This window comes from Ptychodera flava, chromosome 22, assembly GCF_041260155.1.
Source record: "Ptychodera flava strain L36383 chromosome 22, AS_Pfla_20210202, whole genome shotgun sequence".
In the NCBI taxonomy this organism is placed as follows: Eukaryota; Metazoa; Hemichordata; class Enteropneusta; family Ptychoderidae; genus Ptychodera; species Ptychodera flava.
In genome coordinates, this window is record NC_091949.1 from 35198550 (window position 1) to 35216854 (window position 18305).

The following is an 18305-nucleotide window of genomic DNA, read 5'->3' on the forward strand; positions in this document are numbered from 1 at the left end:
TGTTAAGTGTTTGAATGATATCCATGACAAATATGTTGTCGTTCCTGCTGATAAAGCTGCCAATAACATTGTATTTGTCTGTAAGAAATATTATTTTGAATGTCTTATAGACGAACTTGGTGTAACTAGGATCTCCACCAACTCCACTTACAGACAATCAATGTTCAGCAAATCTGAAATTTTGGCAAACCATAAGTCATTCATGGATAATTTTAATGTTACAATAAAGGATGACCATAATAAGTTGCCTAGCTTATACTGGATACCAAAGCTCCACAAAACACCTTACAAAGCTAGGTTGATCGCAGGATCTTCAAAATGTTCAACTACAGAGTTATCGAAGATACTGACTTCTGTTCTTTATACTGTTAAACGAGGACTTCAAGCATACTGTGATGTTGTCTTTTCTCGGAGTGGTATAAATCAAATGTGGATATTAAAAAATTCGAAGGAACTCTTGGAAAATTTGAAATCAAGATCTGTTTCAAAAATAACATCTATTAAAACTTTCGATTTTTCCACATTGTATACCACAGTACCACATAATCAATTGAAAGAACGCTTGAAAAACATCATCAACCAAGCATTTTTCTACAAAAACGGTTCACGCCGTTACAAATATGTGGTATTAGGGTATAATTCTACATATTTTGTTAAAAATACTACTAACGCTAAAGTGTTTTATACCGAGAAAGACATTATCAGTATGCTTGATTTCCTCATCGACAACATATTTGTAGAATTTGGAGGGCACATTTTCCAACAGTGTATAGGAATTCCTATGGGCACTAACTGTGCTCCCTTGCTTGCAGACTTATTTCTGTTCTCATATGAGGCAGAATTTATCCAGAACTTGATTAAACAGAAAAAGGTCTCTGTAGCTCGAACTTTCAATCCAACATATAGATACATAGACGATGTTTTTCTATGAATAACTCTGAATTCAGTAAATATCTCGCTATGATTTATCCTCCAGAATTGGAGATTAAAGAAACTACAGAAACGGCCTTTTCTGCTTCATATCTGGACATTTTACTTGAATTTGACTCTAATGGTCACCTTTCTACTAGGCTATATGACAAGAGAGATGATTTCAACTTTAGTATCATCAATTTTCCACACCTCATAAGTAATATTCCACTCTCACCAGCTTATGGGGTATACATTTCCCAGCTTATTCGATATGCTAGAGCATGCAGTTCATATGGTGATTTTGTAGAGAGACATGGCCATCTCTCTTACAAACTATTCAATCAAGGTTACACCAGAGCAAGACTTGTCTCTACATTCAAACGCTTTTTTGGCAGGTATCGCAAGCTGGTATATAAATACAATATCTCTCTTCGACAAATGATCACTGATGGCATCGGTGACATTGGGCCTTAGTAAATGACCACTACCTATCTGACTTATAGATTGATATATGGCGGGTGCCACATGTGGGGCAGGATGCGCTTCCTATTTTCGAAACACCTGACATCACTTCTTGGTCTTCTGGCCAGAGGTCCATATATCTTTCTTTCATGAATATGACTTTGTTTGTGTACCGTCTATTTACTGTCTGTTCTGTGCTGTTTTGTGTCTATGTTTACAACTATTGTCTTGCGAATTCTGACCTACTGTCATTGGATTATGGATTGGTATGATTGCGATTATTTTGCAACTACGTTAACCTATAGCATGCCGAGAAAAAATCATGCAGATCGGTTCAGAAAGGTTATCACCCACTGTATAATTTAGATATATGCACTATCTCACATCATTCAATTGGTTTGCCTTGATTCCAACGAAATGTGTTATCTAACCCATTCCTGTTATTCACAGATTGCAGTGTGCTACAAACAGTTCGAGCCACGGCTGTGGTATGGTCACTTTACATTCACACATGGACTTTTGATTTTTAGGCGATCACAAGTCTGCAATAGGATTATAACGTTATGCGTCTCAAGTCAGGCTAAAGAGATACTTCTCTGAAAATCATAACAGTATAAATAGAATGCATTATAGATTCAAGCAAACTATGATTGCAAAACCGGAAGTATTAGGGAGCATTCGTTTTAAACGGGGAGGGGGTGTCGGTGGAACTTAAGCGACAACTAAAATGCAAAAAGTGCCCCCTCCAAATCAAATTTCTAAAATTTGACCCCCCTAATTCATCAATTATAAAATGTGACACACCTCTCCTCCCAAAAATTCGTCAGATAAGGTTTATTAACACTTTGCACCCTATGGCCCTGGGGCGAAAAGTTGGGCCCTTCAAAGGAGCTTGCAAGAAAAAGAGTGATCCACTCCAATTTTCATGCTCAAAAACGGTGACCCTCCCCAGATGCCACAATCCGTATCAATAATATCTTAATTGACATATAATTTCTTTTTTGACATTTGATCTTTCAAAGAATCCTTTTTGAACGTTACAAATTATCACTTGGGTGAAATTTCAATATCCTATTTGTTTTTCACATCTGCTCCTTCAAACAATATTCTCATCACGTACATATTATCAATTGTCAAACATTTCTAGAAGCACAGATTTAGCTAGTTTTGTATTGGAAAAAAGTATTCAATTTTCCTCATAGACCACAATGTATAGTGAATCAACATTTCGATGAAATTCCAAAATCAAATTTCTCACACACATGGACCTGTAATCACCCTAGTCTATGCAAGTACACAAATTTCAATAATCAAGAGTATAAAGTTACACAGATTTAGCCAGTTTTGTATTCAACAAAATTATTCATAGTTTCTTTATAGACTACAATGTATAGTGAATCAACATTTCTGTTAAATTCCAATATCACATTTTTTTGCCATAACTCCATACAAACCTTCGTAAAATTTGACGGCGATTCATTGATTGTAAAATTTGAACCCCCAAAAACGGTTTCGTAAAAGTCAACCCCCCGATTTACATCGACCCCTCCCCATGAAAAACTAATGCTCCCCTTTTCAAAAAGGTTGATACTCATTTGATTGCTATTGTGTCATACCCTTGTGTTGCATATTCTCATTCGAAGTTTATTTCTCTCGTAAAAGGGACATTTGCTGTTTAATTTACACGAAACTTTGTTAATGCGACTGAACACGCTAAGAGGCAGAATGATTAGCGCCCCCTTGCTGCACTCTGTTGCCTGTGCAGCTGTGGCAATCGTGTGAGAATTTCTAAGAGCGCAGCCGCCTTGTGGGTCCAGAACCACTGATGACGTTGTTCATAAGTAAATTGCGCGCACTTGCTGGATTAGAAATAGGGCGAGTGGAAATTTCAATAATTGGTGTCCTCCTGTTATCTGTAACTTACCATTTGGCGGCAATGTGGGCGTTATTTTATCTGTGGGAGGGAAGGCCAACTCCGGTGATATGTAGCACCAGCCCACTCTAAAGCTGATGTCATCGATTATAACGACACCATTTCTGTCATCTCCTGTAACTACTTCAATAATTATCTTGAGAGAGAGAGAGAGAGAGAGAGAGAGAGAGAGAGAGGCAATTTATCTGTAAAGAATGTTATCATAGAAGAAGTTCTACAAGCATCTTTTGTTGGGGTTTTCTTTGATAAACATTTGACTTGGAAATTTCATATTAATGAGATAAATAATAGTATATGAAAAAAGTAGGAATCATATTTAGGCTAAGAAATTATGTACCACAGCAAATTATAGTTCTGCTCTACAAAGCTTTTATTGAACCAAATATTATGTATGGTCTTGAGGTATGGGGAAGTACATATCCATCATATTTACATCCGATTTTTATCACCCAAAAAACGCTGGTACGAATAATTACGTTTTCAAGATTTCGAGAATCTACTGCACCTTTATTCTTCAGACAAGGTATACTGGATGTCTATAAACTTCATAAATTACTTCTGGGAAAATTCAAGTTTGATTTGCATCATAAAAATATACCACATAATTTGAGTGATTACTTTAGATTAGCTGATCATTGCTATGACACTCGATTTAAACTAGGTCAAAACTTGCCTTTACCGAAAGTAAGTACAACTGCAGGACAGTTTGCAATTTCATATATGGGTGCCAAAGTCTGGAACAGCCTACCCAATATTGTCAAACAAAGTGCAACAAGATATTTATTTATGAACTCATTACGACAACATCTCTTAAGTGAATACCAAGATGTGTGAATATTTATCTATTTTTTTATTTAAAATATAGAATTTTGATTAACAATTGACATAATTAGCCTTTTAAAATAAATATTGCAATGTAAATTTCATGAAAATGGGGCCAGGCTCGATTAGCTCTAAGCTATTATTCCTGGCTCCAACTTGCCTCTTTCCTCGTCATTGTTTGTATACCTTGTATACTTGTACTTATATTTGGAATTGGCAATAAATAAAGTAAAGTAAAGAGAGAGATACAGAGAATTGAGATGTCATGGGATGTGCTTTGTTCTTTGTTATTCCTCTTGACGATTTGAGTCAGAAGTCAGAGAAACTTTTGTCTTTTTTGTCTGTTTGTATTGCTGTCGAACAAATCTTTAAGACGAAAAAAAGAAAACTATGACTCTATTTGAAGCACGAATGTGTGGATACCGGCCACAGTGCAACTTAAATCTTTACATTACATTACGTGATGACAGTCACACTCGTTTTTGTTCATTCGGTCTCTAGAATCAAGAGCATTCATTCTGCGTAGGAGCGACTTTGTCAATCGAATCTACCCTCCTAATGGTTTCTTTGGTAAGGAATTGAGTGGTAGCATGTTTAGGACATAAACTGCCGCTAAACTGAATATCCTGAACTTAAGTTATACCGCAGCAGAAAAATTATACTTACCTGGTAATCAACTTCACTAACAACAGGTACGAGTCCTTCCTGCCAATCATTCGTTGGATTTCCTGTTAAACGCCAATATGGTTGTTCTCCTGGAAATGTTGAGCCATAATCGACATACACAGTTATCGCCCCTGTGGAACCCACTGTATAGTACCTATGACACAGGAAATTGTAAAGTGTAACCACACAACGGGTCTTACTCTTATCGAACCAAAAGATTTGTTCACCTACTTCAGGGGCCAAGGTAATGTGGTTTATGGTGGAAAGTAAATCGATATTTGCAAATTCAAGACAAACAGACACCAGGTGTGCGATGTGAGAACCTAGTTTGGTGACAAAGTAACTTAGATTTAAGGGCTACAGCATTTCATTTTAACACCGTTGTTGTTCAGTTTGACTTTGAAATTGTAATTGTTTTCAATTACCTTTGTATGCATCATTGCATAATAACAAACAACTTACCAGAATCTCATGCACCAGCCATTAACATCGGTTGAGGTGAACTGTTTTCCCAAGCGTGACCTTTTGCCACTACCGGTAGAATCGTCCAAATCAAGGTAAACGAAATAAGCTGCAAGAAATAAACAACACAAACATATCGGTGATTAATGGAGAAACAGCCAAAGAATGTAAAAGTTGACAGGTATTAATCGCAAACAGTTATATTCAATCGTTTTCCTGCAATCTCAGTCATTTCTCCTTCGGTCAAGTCAAGAGAAAACGATACTGAGTCAAAATCTAGACGTATTTTATCACGTACCTGGTATAGTATGTTAGAGCAGGTTAATCTTTAAAAATATGAAAATAATGTTTCAGAGTGGCCATGTTTTCAGAGGCAAATGTCTAAGCTTTTGTTAAATGTTACACATGGGACACCGTCATTCCTCACTGTTTTTTACCACTTGATCTGATGATTAAAGATGAGAAATTACTTACCATTTTCAGATAGTGAAGTATGGTCCTTTTTCGGTCCTATAGTTACATCTCCCGCCTTTTTTCTGGACCAATCAAAATCATTTCCGATGTCATTTGTCCATGAACACAGGTCATCTTCAAAATTACAATCTCCGTTTTCGTTACACGAACCACTGGTTATAGCAACATCATCCAAAGCAATGTCACCTTCAAATTTGTCGTATTCCATTTTGTTAAAAACCTCAAATTCGACCTGGAAATAACAGTGCCGTAAATTATGTAGTTGGCATATCTTTGCTATCAATGCATTGTTTATTATACCATTCTGTCCCTTGTGGTTTTCCCTGTCGGTAGAAACTTGTAATTTAGAGGTAGACGTGAACGAAGAAAGACACGTATGTATGTATGTATGTATGTATGTATGTATGTATGTATGTATGTATGTATGTATGTATGTATGTATGTATGTATGTATGTATGTATGTATGTATGTATGTATGTATGTATGTATGTATGTATGTATGCATGCATGCATGCATGCATGCATGCATGCATGCATGCATGTATGTATGTATGTATGTATGTATGTATGTATGTATGTATATGTGTGTATGTATGTATGTATGTATGTATGTATGATGTATGTATGTATGTATGTATGTATGTATGTATGTATGTATGTATGTATGTATGTATGCATGTATGTATGTATGTATGTATGTATATGTGTGTGTATGTATGTATGTATGTATGTATGTATGTATGTATGTATGTATGTATGTATGTATGTATGTATGTATGTATGTATGTATGTATGTATGTATGTATGTGTGTGTGTATGTATGTATGTATGTATGTATGTATGCATGTATGTATGTATGTATGTATGTATCATGTGTGTGTGTTTGTGTATGTGCAGTAAAGGTGTATTCATCTTTGTTTATGTGTTCATTCATTTGTGATGTTACTTACTCTGTAGGATTCTTTGGCAATTATGTTGGCCTGTCCCTGAAGCCAGTAATCTCCTTGATCAAACCATCGTTCCCAAACAAGTGTCGATCTTCCAGTTTTGTCCTCTACAACAGATATTGATAAGTATCCGCAATGTCTTCCACGCATGTGGTACCAGAATTTCAAACAGCTGTTGCTGGTCGCATCAAATGTTTCTGTGGTCATCGTGGTTCTTTCGAGGTATCCAAGTGCATCGGCATTCACAAAGACATAGTAACCTAGAGATTAAAGAGATTTCACTGGTTGTTTCAGATGTCCAAGTGCACTGAATACAAACTGATATGCTCGATACAGAATCTTCTCTACAATATTATCTACTAAATAACATAAACTCAGAAAAAAAGCTGAAAATGTTTAATTTGACGACTGCCATATCAATACTAGGAAACTGCATGGTTTTATCTGTCACAAAGAAACGCTTGCTTCTGCAATTTTAACTGTATCGGCTGTCAGTGGCAGAATTCCGTGTTAAAAGTGAACGGGAAATGAAGCACTCGCCCTTACACGCCAATTTGGAGTGGTCTGACTGTCACATCACTAAACAAACACAGACAGGTGCAAATAGTCAGATACCAAATAATATTGATTAAACAGATTATGCTGGCTGCACTTATACAATATAGACGTTACGTTGATTATACCTTGACTGTTAGATTTGGTGTGATCTGTCGACGGACCTGTCTCCGGTGTTGGTGTTGAACCTTTATTTCGAACCCAGTTCACTTTATTATCACTCTTGTTTGCCAGACCACACAAACCGCTCTCAAAGTCACAACTGTAGCCATCTTCAGTTTCTGTAAAATTATAAAAATCTAGCATAGAATCATCAGCTCGACGGAAAATTGAGAAATTTTAGATGTTCTTGTATTTGACGTTCTGTTTCCGTGAAAAACGTTCAATTAAGCAACATCTCCGATTCATCGACAATTTGTATGTTTTATCATGTTCATGTTTCTTTATTAAATCATGCAATAATATCACACTTTAAATTTCAAAGACATACATGTACCGATATATATATATATATATATATATATATATATATATATATATATATATATATACACACACACACACACAAATATATATATATATATATATATATATATATATATATATATATATATATATATATATATATATATATATATATTTATATATATCTCCAAGTATACAGATGTCCTCGTGGGAAATTACAGTGCTCGGTGCGGAAAGCAGAGCGTTATAAATCATAACACAAATTACTTCAAGTACAAAGTAATAATATCTGTTACTTAAGTTTCATGCATCCTGCAATCTTCATAAAGAAGTGAAAGGATTCCTAGCAACACTGTCATTTATATGTTTGGGACGTACCATTCTACTTTCGTAGGTAGTGTTAAAATATGAAAATAATAGTGGTTTGAAATCAACTCAGGGCGTTTGTTTAATAGCGTAGATTTGTCAGCGTTGATAATGTGCAGCTTTTCTTATATTTACAATAACAGGAAACGTCACAGCACGTGGTTCCACCCCCCCCCCATTCAGCAAGAACGTGGAAACTAATATCGGCAAGAAATTTCTTCAACTTGTTGACAAACACTTTCAAAAGGGGTCTAAACATCACAAGATCTTCAATAGGAACGCAATTAAAGTGAGTTATAGCTGTATGAAGAATATAGCAAGTATTATCAAATCGCATATAAGAGGGTAATCGCCGGAGATCAGCGTAAGGATCAACCAGCTGATTTTAATTGCCACGTCAAGTCTGCATGCCCCTTGAAGGGTAATTGTCAAGTCAAGGGCGTGGTTTACAGGGTCAAAGTATCAACGGAGGACAACACGGAGAAAGTTTACATCGGCCTCACTGATAACACTTTCAAGGCGCGCTTCACTAACCACATGCTTCCGTAATGAGTAATTTAAGAACAATACAGAGTTATCAAAGTTTGTATGGAACTTAAAAAGTAAGGACCAAGTCTTTGATATTTTGTGGTCAATTATTGACAAAGCATCGAGCTACTCTAACATAAGCAAGTGATGTACTCTTTGTATATCAGAAAAGCTGCACATTATCAACGCTGACAAATCTACGTTATTTAAAAAAACGCTCTGAGTTAGTTTCAAAATGTCGCCACCAAAATAAAAATTATTTATCAAATTTACACGCCACCTACAAATAGAATTGTACGTCCCAAACATATAAATGAGAGTGTTGCTAGGAATCCTTTCACTTCTGTCTTCTGTCTGAAGATTGCAGGATGCATGAAACTTAATGAACAGACATTATTACTTTGTACTTGAAGTAATATCTATCTATCTATCTATCTATCTATCTATCTATCTATCTATATATATATAACTAGAAATGTGTTATTGAAATATGACAGGTTCCCCAGCAGTGTTGTGTAGCTTTGAAATTTAATGTAGAAACGAAATTGAAAAACACACAACTACATATGAGTGTCTCTGCACAGCAAATTTTTGTGGCTTGAAAAAATGACCCGTGTAGGACTTGAACCCACGTCCCCCGAATTCAGTTCGGATGCTCTAACTACTGAGCTAACGGATCAGTTCAAGTTGGTTTGACGTGCGCCGTCCTGTCGGCCTTTTTTCTTCCCCGAATGAGACCTAAGATTTACACTGGTTATTCTCTCGAAAGGGTTGTTTTAAGTAACCGTAAATATGTAACTAGAAACGTGTTATTGAAATATGACAGGTTCCCCCGTATTGTGTAGCGTGGAAATTTAATGTAGAAACTAAATTGAAAAACACACAACTATATCTGAGTCAACTCACATATACAGACAAATGTATATATATATATATATATATATATATATATATATATATATATATATATATATATATATATATATATATATATATATATATATATATATATATATATATATATATATATATATATATATACTATGCTTCGCTCATGGTACGTATTGCCGTTTAGAGCACTCTGGTGAGTCCATATTTTCAATCCTCAACAATGTGTAACCGTACGCTCTGTGCCCAAGTTCAGAGGTTGCCATAAAGCCATTATGGTGATAACCGGGAGGGCACATTGTATACATTTTGTGTATTTCGCTCACTGCTTTAATAGTAGTTAGAGCACTCTGAGATTGTTTGGGCAGCCTCTTGCGTAATATAAGGGGCGTTCACTGTTGGCACTATGCTTCGCTCATGGTACGTATTGCCGTTTAGAGCACTCTGGTGAGTCCATATTTTCAATCCTCAACAATGTGTAACCGTACGCTCTGTGCCCAAATTCAGAGGTTGCCATAAAGCCATTATGGTGATAACCGGGAGGGCACATTGTATACATTTTGTGTATTTCGCTCACTGCTTTAATAGTAGTTAGAGCACTCTGAGATTGTTTGGGCAGCCTCTTGCGTAATATAAGGGGCGTTCACTGTTGGCACTATGCTTCGCTCATGGTACGTATTGCCGTTTAGAGCACTCTGGTGAGTCCATATTTTCAATCCTCAACAATGTGTAACCGTACCCTCTGTGCCCAAGTTCAGAGGTTGCCATAAGCCATTATGGTGATAACCGGGAGGGCACATTGTATACATTTTGTGTATTTCGCTCACTGCTTTAATAGTAGTTAGAGCACTCTGAGATTGTTTGGGCAGCCTCTTGCGTAATATAAGGGGCGTTCACTGTTGGCACTATGCTTCGCTCATGGTACGTATTGCCGTTTAGAGCACTCTGGTGAGTCCATATTTTCAATCCTCAACAATGTGTAACCGTACGCTCTGTGCCCAAGTTCAGAGGTTGCCATAAAGCCATTATGGTGATAACCGGGAGGGCACATTGTATACATTTTGTATATATATATATATATATATATATATATATATATATATATATATATATATATATATATATATATATATATATATATATATATATATATATATTTGTCTGTATATATGAGTTGACTTCACCAAAGTTTGCAAAACTCACTACGGAAATGGATGAGACTATGCTATTCTATTAGAAACAGCTTTGCATTTTTATGTCGGTTAATTGCTAATTTGCACTAAATGAATATTCCAAATTAGGTACAAGAACTGAAGGACGTTATCAAAGGCAATTACACTTGTTATGTAAAGTGGTATTACAATGAGAGCAGTCAAAAAAATTTAGTGTTTTTCATTTCAGCCAACTGCATCTTTATACACCTAATGATTTTTGGAATTAGTCTATGGTCTATATTGTCCGTGATATCGATCAAACCAGTTTCAAAGAAGTTTCGACTTGTGGGAGCATATTCAATTCACATTATGTTGCAAATTGGAAGCAGTACATTGAATACGCAGCGCTTGTTACTAGTTTATGCGACTTTCAAGGGAAAGATTATAGTATGGTTCAAATTGTCGGCATGGAGTCGTTGGAAGTCGCTTCAACTTCAGACTAACTCCCAACGTCGCGGAGATATTCGAAAGGATAGCGACATTAGAAAATGTATCCTTGGTATAAACATCGTCCAGAGGGATTTTGATACAAAAAGTACGGTGCGAACACTTTTATCGGGGATCCGCCCCTTTAGCCATAGTTATGGGTTTTGAAGCCTAGATTATATGTGGCGATCTAGTTAACATTTGAGTATTCGTATCAGCTGGATCAAAATACAAAATCAAAGGGTGTGCTACCTACTTTGACAGCGTATTGTGGAGATAATTGCCAACAGAATGAAACACCATGTCTTGAGATCCATTGTCGGTAGTGAAAACGTCCTCTGCATCACGTCCAGTCTGAGAGTCGGAACCTAAGAGGCACGTTACAACAGGGTAAAAGCGATCAGCCAAACGTAAGAGCTCTTGGGTCATGTCGAGGTCTAGTAGCTTAACCATAACTCACTTGTAGCTCAGAGTTCTGTGTTCATACGCATTGTTCGATATATCAGTGAGAGTAAGCGTCAGTCTGTCTTCGTGATAGTTCAAAATGTCAAAAAATATCTGTTGTTAGTGAAGAGAAATCTGATAGACGAGTATATTTTGGCACTGGCTAGGACTATTTGTATTTTCTTGTCAACTGTTTTCGCTATAATGAAATTTTTGAAGGTCCAAGTTTTTTTAAACGGCAATCTGAGCGTGCCTCAAAGACTACTATTTCGCTTGTGTATGAAGGAAACCTGGTGAACTGGGAAACCTGTTGAGTGCTTTTTCTGCATGTAGCAGGCATGTCTTTACCTAATATCGTGCATATTTGGCGTGCAGATAATACACCACAAGTGAACGTGATACTTCTTGGCAACAAGGTAGCTGAAATTTCCAGTCAGGATGTAAATATTTTTTGCGATCAACGATTTCATTTGCAATCGATCGATTTTCTGAAGTTTCCAGTAACCATGTACACCGTTTACACAGGTGGGTTGGAATTGGCGAACAATCCAAGTACTGACAAATTACCGAAAAACATTCCTTGACAAATAGCAATTCGAATAAGGTTTTGAAAATGACCTAGACTTGACGAAAGTGACAGTCACGACTAATTTCTAAACACCATGACAATGGTGGTGTCGCTGACGCTTGCACTGATTGCATGCATGATGCATACATTCATGTATGTATGCTGACCTAAATTGTAGCGTTCTCTTTTTTACTGGTTATTTATGATATTAATTTGCAATATCACAAAGGCACTAAAATGGCAATCTGAAAGTGACAATCCTTCCACCGATCAGAGAGACTCGGAGTCAATTTTAACAGCGGTCAACTACGGTGCCTTGTTTTTGATGTCTTTAGTACAACTACAAACAGACGCTACTTGGTAGAATTTATACACACTCGACGTTTACGAGCATAACGAGAAGTCACCAATTGATTGAATTTAGCAACCTATCAACACAATGAAAACTTTCTATGATTCGTTGCGATAATCTTCGCCATAAATTTCGTTTCTGTCGTTTCATCAAACATTGTCTTGAACACCAATCACAGACGAACGAACTATTTTAAGTTTAATGGGCATAGCTAAATGGGTATTTGCCGAGGTCAGCATTTCCCTCAAAGGAGGTAGGTAGGTCGCTTTCTGCCTCCTCGACGGTTTATTGCAGAGAACAATAGCACGAGTTTCACGTACCAGTAAAACACAGTTTTTCGGTCACCGCAAAAATGAGAGAGAGAGAGAGAGAGAGAGAGAGAGAGAGAGAGAGAGAGAGAGAGAGAGAGAGAGAGAGAGAGAGAATCGATGACTGGCCATCCACAGGGTACTGCAGGCGTTCGCTATCTCTGTATAGTATTTCAAAGAAAAGAGTCCATATCTGTTTATATACAGTGGAATTTGATCGAGTGTCCGTTTTGCCTTGCAGAGCTCGACAAGACTACATGTTGCTTATCATTAGAAAAGTAAACATTTGCAACAAATTCAGTCTTCGTCTTTGGTTTGTGTTAGATTACAGCGCGCGGCAAACGTTTCCCATACACTGTCTCGTCACGATCACTGCAGTCGTTTCAGCATGTCACTCACAACAAGCTTAACACTGCACTACATGCACATCATCAGTTTCCTTTTAGGTGTTTACTTTTAAATTGGGAAGAAAATTATTAAGAAACAAGTAAATTCTTTTAAAAAAAACTTTTCTTCTCCTCTCGATGTCAGCAATCACGACAACAGTTCCTTCAGCATGTAGTCAGTAGCAATTGCCATTGTCTACTCTATCAACAAGTTTGACACGATACAACACTGAATATTGTCAAGCAGAAAATGCTAAACACTCCTGCATGAAACTTTAATCCCGTTTTCTCTTTTGTCTCAGCTAAATGAAATTTTCTCAATTGACACTTCTCTGAGCTACAAAATAGACTTGAAGAAAAGTGTTGATTTTGCACATGCAAGTGCAATTCAATCAACACGGTACATTTTGCGCCATTGAATAACACACCCAGTGTTTCTGAAATAATTCACTGTATTTTGGCACTTAATTTCCCGGACGACATCATACACGCCCAGCGTCAGTCCGGTTGATGTTGAGGATTGTTCGAGAAAAATATGCCAATGAGTTTTATCTGAGTTGTGTTTCTCAAATCAAAGTACACAAAATTAGCTGAAAGAAAACTTTGATGATGTACTATAGCTATAGTGTGGCGTCAAGCTTGTTGTGCATGAGTGGCATGCTGAAACGACTGCCATGATTGTAGACTAGACAGTGTATGGGAAACGTTCGCCGCGCGCGCTGTATAATCTAACATCAAAGACTGAATTTGTTGCAAATGTTTACTTTTCTAATGATAAGCAACATGTAGACTTGTCGAGCTGTGCAAAGCAAAACGGACACTCGATCAAATTCCACTGTAATTCCCCTCCCGATTCTCCTTCATTAATTTGTTCTGGCGATCACCCACGCGAGGGCTTATCGCCCAGACCAAATAACTCGTTAACAGCTCACATAAGGCTGTAGCTGTTTTCTTTGAAATACTATACAGAGATACAGTGGGTAAAGAAATACAGTGTGTAGGCCAGGGGTTTCATTAAGTTTTGAAGTAGGGGGCCAGAATGAAAAAGTAGGCGGCTTGCAGCTGCCATGACCACAAAGCGGTCGTCATGGGGGAGGGTCTGGGAGGGGGTGTTCCCCCTCCCGGCCGAAAGCCGAAACCCTGAAAAATGAGCTAAAATTTACTTTTTACAGCTTACAGTAACATGAATTTCTAGTATTTTCAGGAGAATTGTCAGCAGTGTTCCAGGGCAATTTGTGTTCATATCATAAAAGCCATTTTACCTGGGAGATTAGGCCTAAATATGATAATTCATAATTACAAATAATAAAATGTGCTAATGTTGACGATATTTTGAACAAAGAAAACTGAAGTCTTAGAACCTAAGAACCTCTATGCTTTTGGGAGGTTAACTATAATAATTCACTATTATTAATGATACAAATTTGATATTGTAGACGATGTTATAAGTGTTACATCTAGACAGGGGGTTAGGGGATTGCCCCTCTGTTGAAATGTTGGCACCCCAATTAATTTGTCAAGGCGGGCCACTCCGCCAAATGAAATGTAGAGGTACAAGTAGAACACATGAACTGGTGAAATCCCCCCGAAATTTTCTATTAAAGGGGTAATCCCCCTTGTTGACGCCATCCTGGATGAAACACTGATATTTTAAGCACAGTAAATGTGAAATATTTCATTAATGTATAATGTTAAGCTTTAAAAATTAATGTAAGAACCCTGATGTTTGGTATGGCAATCTGTAGATGAAGAACTTTCATACCACTGGGGAAGTAAAAAGGATAATTTATTTAACAATAACGATAAAAAATAACAATCGTTACCATGTTTCGCAAATAGAAACAAAGACCCTCAAGGTCATTTGACTATATGGGTATGCAAAGTAAGAACCTTGATATAGGATATGAAATTAGTACGTTCAGAAGCTCACATTTGGATTTAACCTGACGATCGCTTTTGAAGTGAATTTTAGAGGTCTGATCGTATTTTAACCACTCTCTGGGTGACGATTTTAGTGGCGTCGATAGACCGAAAAGCAGTACATATAATACGTCCAGCTGGTTATATACCTTGACATTTACGCCTACCACGGTGCAACGCACGTCGGCTTACTAAATTTCGAACTGTAATCGAGAAGTTTTTCGTGAGAAAATAATCAGGTCATTGTCTTCGAAAACAGTTTAAATCCACGTAATTATCCTTCTCTTGTTTCTTGGTCCACTTCAAAACCGAAGATCGTACAGAGAAGCTTGACCTTGCGATCTCTTCCGTCTTCATTTGTTCATCGACCATTTTGAATTGAGCTAATGACAGCCGACAGGTGTAGTACGCACGTTTTATTGGCGTATATAAAGGTCACCACATCGGAATCAGCAATTCAGGTAGCCAATAGAATCATCCGTTGCAATATTCTGATTTTTATTAAGGCAGTTTCACATGAAAGCCGTTGCAAAGTTTGACTACACAGTTTGTGAAACTTGTCCGTATCATTTCAGAAGGTAAAAAATATTTCAGCGATGAAAGAGTTCAAATTTTCCGAAAAAGTAGCCGGCGAAATCGTGAGAGTAACCGGTCAATTTCGCCGGCTGCCGGCTCTTAATGAAACCCCTGGTGTAGGCACACACTCGACACAGGTAAGGCTTGTGTAATGAAAAAAGTTGAATGCATGACATTTATGGACCATATTCATAACTGGACGAATAATGCCTGCAATACCCTGTGGGCGATCATAAATGAAAATACTGAATTTTTGACAGGTGAATAGACGTACAGGTGCGGCAAAACAGCAATACATACACATTAAGCGTCCAAGCATGTATTTTGCTTTTCAGAACGATGAATTCTCTGCCAAAAACTGGTTATGGGGTCAGTTATTATCATAGAATTCATCGTATAAATATTTTCTGAAGGCCCAGATATTTTTTACGTGCAATTATTGCGATTGTATTTTTGATCATTGTTTACACAAAGATCACATGACAGCAAATTTGGATAATTTCCACAAAATGTTTTTTTTACGCCCATCCCCGTACAAACGTTGAAGTGTTTTCAGTCGAAAGTTGCGTAATTTAAAGCTATTGAATCAATCTTGCAACATGTGTCTGCGATTTTTTATTTGATTTTCTAGATTATTTTCTAAGATTGCGATTGATCCCTAGTATAAAACCTACGAAAGCCTGTTGCATCTAGGACGGATAAGAGAAATTCCAGACACCGTTACATGGTAGGGTCCAGGGTTGAGGTCGGGGTAAGTGACCTGTCGGTAACTAGGTTGCAACTTTTGAAAGTACTGTGAACTTTTGATGATAACCGTAGTTATGTCGCTGACAGATATTAGTTGTTTTGTTTGTAATCTAATACAGTAGACGACTATTGACTCAATATCGCTATATGAAAGAGAATGTAAATATATGAAATAATGCCTACAACAGTTTGCCTTTTGTAGCGAAAATGGGGAGCTGCAGGCTACGTTAAGTGTCAGTTGACAATGACGGGAACTCTTCTCTCGAGCCATTTAATCTAGCTTTAGAGCGCCATGTTTCTTGCATCCTGCAATCTTCAGATAGAAGAAGTGTAAGGATTCTTAGCTCAACACTCTCATATATATGTTCGGGACGTACCGAATATATTAAGGTGTGAAACTGCAAAACTGCTATAAAAATGAATTTACACATGTTCATCATATGTTAACTAAAGGTTATGGATGTGGTGTCGTAGTGTTGTTGTATGAATTTTAACGGACAGAGGTTTTGATCACAGCTTGTAAAAGCGATATAAAATTGTTGGAAGAAGGAAATAACATATCGAAATTGCAGCTTTGGCTATTGGTATAGCTGCAAAGATTTGGCGCTGGCTTCGATTACTAATAATTACCAAATACTCTTACAGTGTAGGTCACTGCGGTGTTTGATTGCGGGCGCTGTGTACTACCGTAGTGCTTTTAATTAATACCTTACCAATAAATGATAATAATAATACATCTGACATTATTTACTGTATTACTTCTTTTGTAAAATATACAAATTTGGAATGTTCGAAATTCGGTTACTCTTGATGGGATTAAAGTTTCCCTTCAATCCTATGTCATGCAATCGAAATGTTATCTCTCCTCATGAATGAATACATTGTATTTCACTTATAAGATGATGAACAAAACTGAGGATTTTATCACAAAGTTTTCAAGCCTTGTAAGACTTGAAGGAGAATAATGCATCCTGAATGCATTCATATGATGATCTTTGTAATTAAACAGCTAATCATTTGGTTTTTTGTTTCCAGACAAGACGCATTGTAATTTGAATGCATTCACAGTTATGTAGATTTGTTTTATTTGTGACTATGTGGAAATAAATTTATCTTTTTCAAAAAAAATTTAATACCTTACATCAGCAAACTTGCTAGTATTTTGAAGGGACAGCATGTACAGGCATCATCGGCCAGGGTTCCAAACAAGAAGACACTGACGCACTGACGTCATCGATGTCAACGATGGGAGTCCCTAGAAGCTGAATAGATTCGTTCGTCACATTTGGCGGCCAGAGTGATGTCGTGCCTGGCAGATCATAGCATTTATTACAGAAATAACGGACGACGCGCTGACCATTAACGTTTATTTATGGGCAAGGGCGAAAGGAAAGCCAAAAATTAATGGGCTAGGCTTGCCCAGCCCGTTAATTTGGCTTTCTTCTCGCCCGCACCAATAAATAAATGTTAATGGTCAGCGCGGAGTCTCTTATTTCCATTATATTATCAATGAACACCGAAAAGCTGTCAAAATTTACTAAAATTTCCCGTGCGAACGACAACGGGGCCCCAGAACTTGAGAGTAAGTAGTGGGCGCGCTGCCAAAATTTTGCAAATCCGGATATTTCTTATGAAAAAAGCGTCTAAACTTGGTCGACAGATGCTCCATTTTATTTTGTGGTTGATGATGAATTTTGTACAAATTGCAATTTTCGTTTTAGCTGTAAAGTTTCTATATTTACAATATTATCATATTCACGGGCACGAAAACAAACCATTACTGTGTATTTGTTGGCAGTCACGTGGTTCAGCTCGACCAATCAAAACGCAATGGACAGGGCATGGTAATATAATAGGGTATAGCGGCTAACTGTACCTTTTAG

General features: G+C 37.1%; 1 protein-coding gene across 1 annotated transcript in view; it reads right to left on the bottom strand.

The window, feature by feature from the left end:
- LOC139123285 (MAM and LDL-receptor class A domain-containing protein 1-like) overlaps window positions 1-11550 on the bottom strand; it is a 30074-nt gene extending 18524 nt beyond the window's left edge. Inside the window, exons 1-7 of the mRNA XM_070689427.1 lie at window positions 11378-11550; window positions 7363-7515; window positions 6683-6939; window positions 5732-5963; window positions 5258-5366; window positions 4796-4949; window positions 3299-3443 (exon numbers count right to left, since the gene is read on the bottom strand). Coding sequence (XP_070545528.1) covers window positions 3299-3443; window positions 4796-4949; window positions 5258-5366; window positions 5732-5963; window positions 6683-6939; window positions 7363-7515; window positions 11378-11465 — 1138 coding nt within the window. The 5' untranslated portion in view covers window positions 11466-11550. The remainder of the gene's footprint in view (window positions 1-3298; window positions 3444-4795; window positions 4950-5257; window positions 5367-5731; window positions 5964-6682; window positions 6940-7362; window positions 7516-11377) is intronic.
- Between the last annotated feature and the right edge of the window lie 6755 nt (window positions 11551-18305).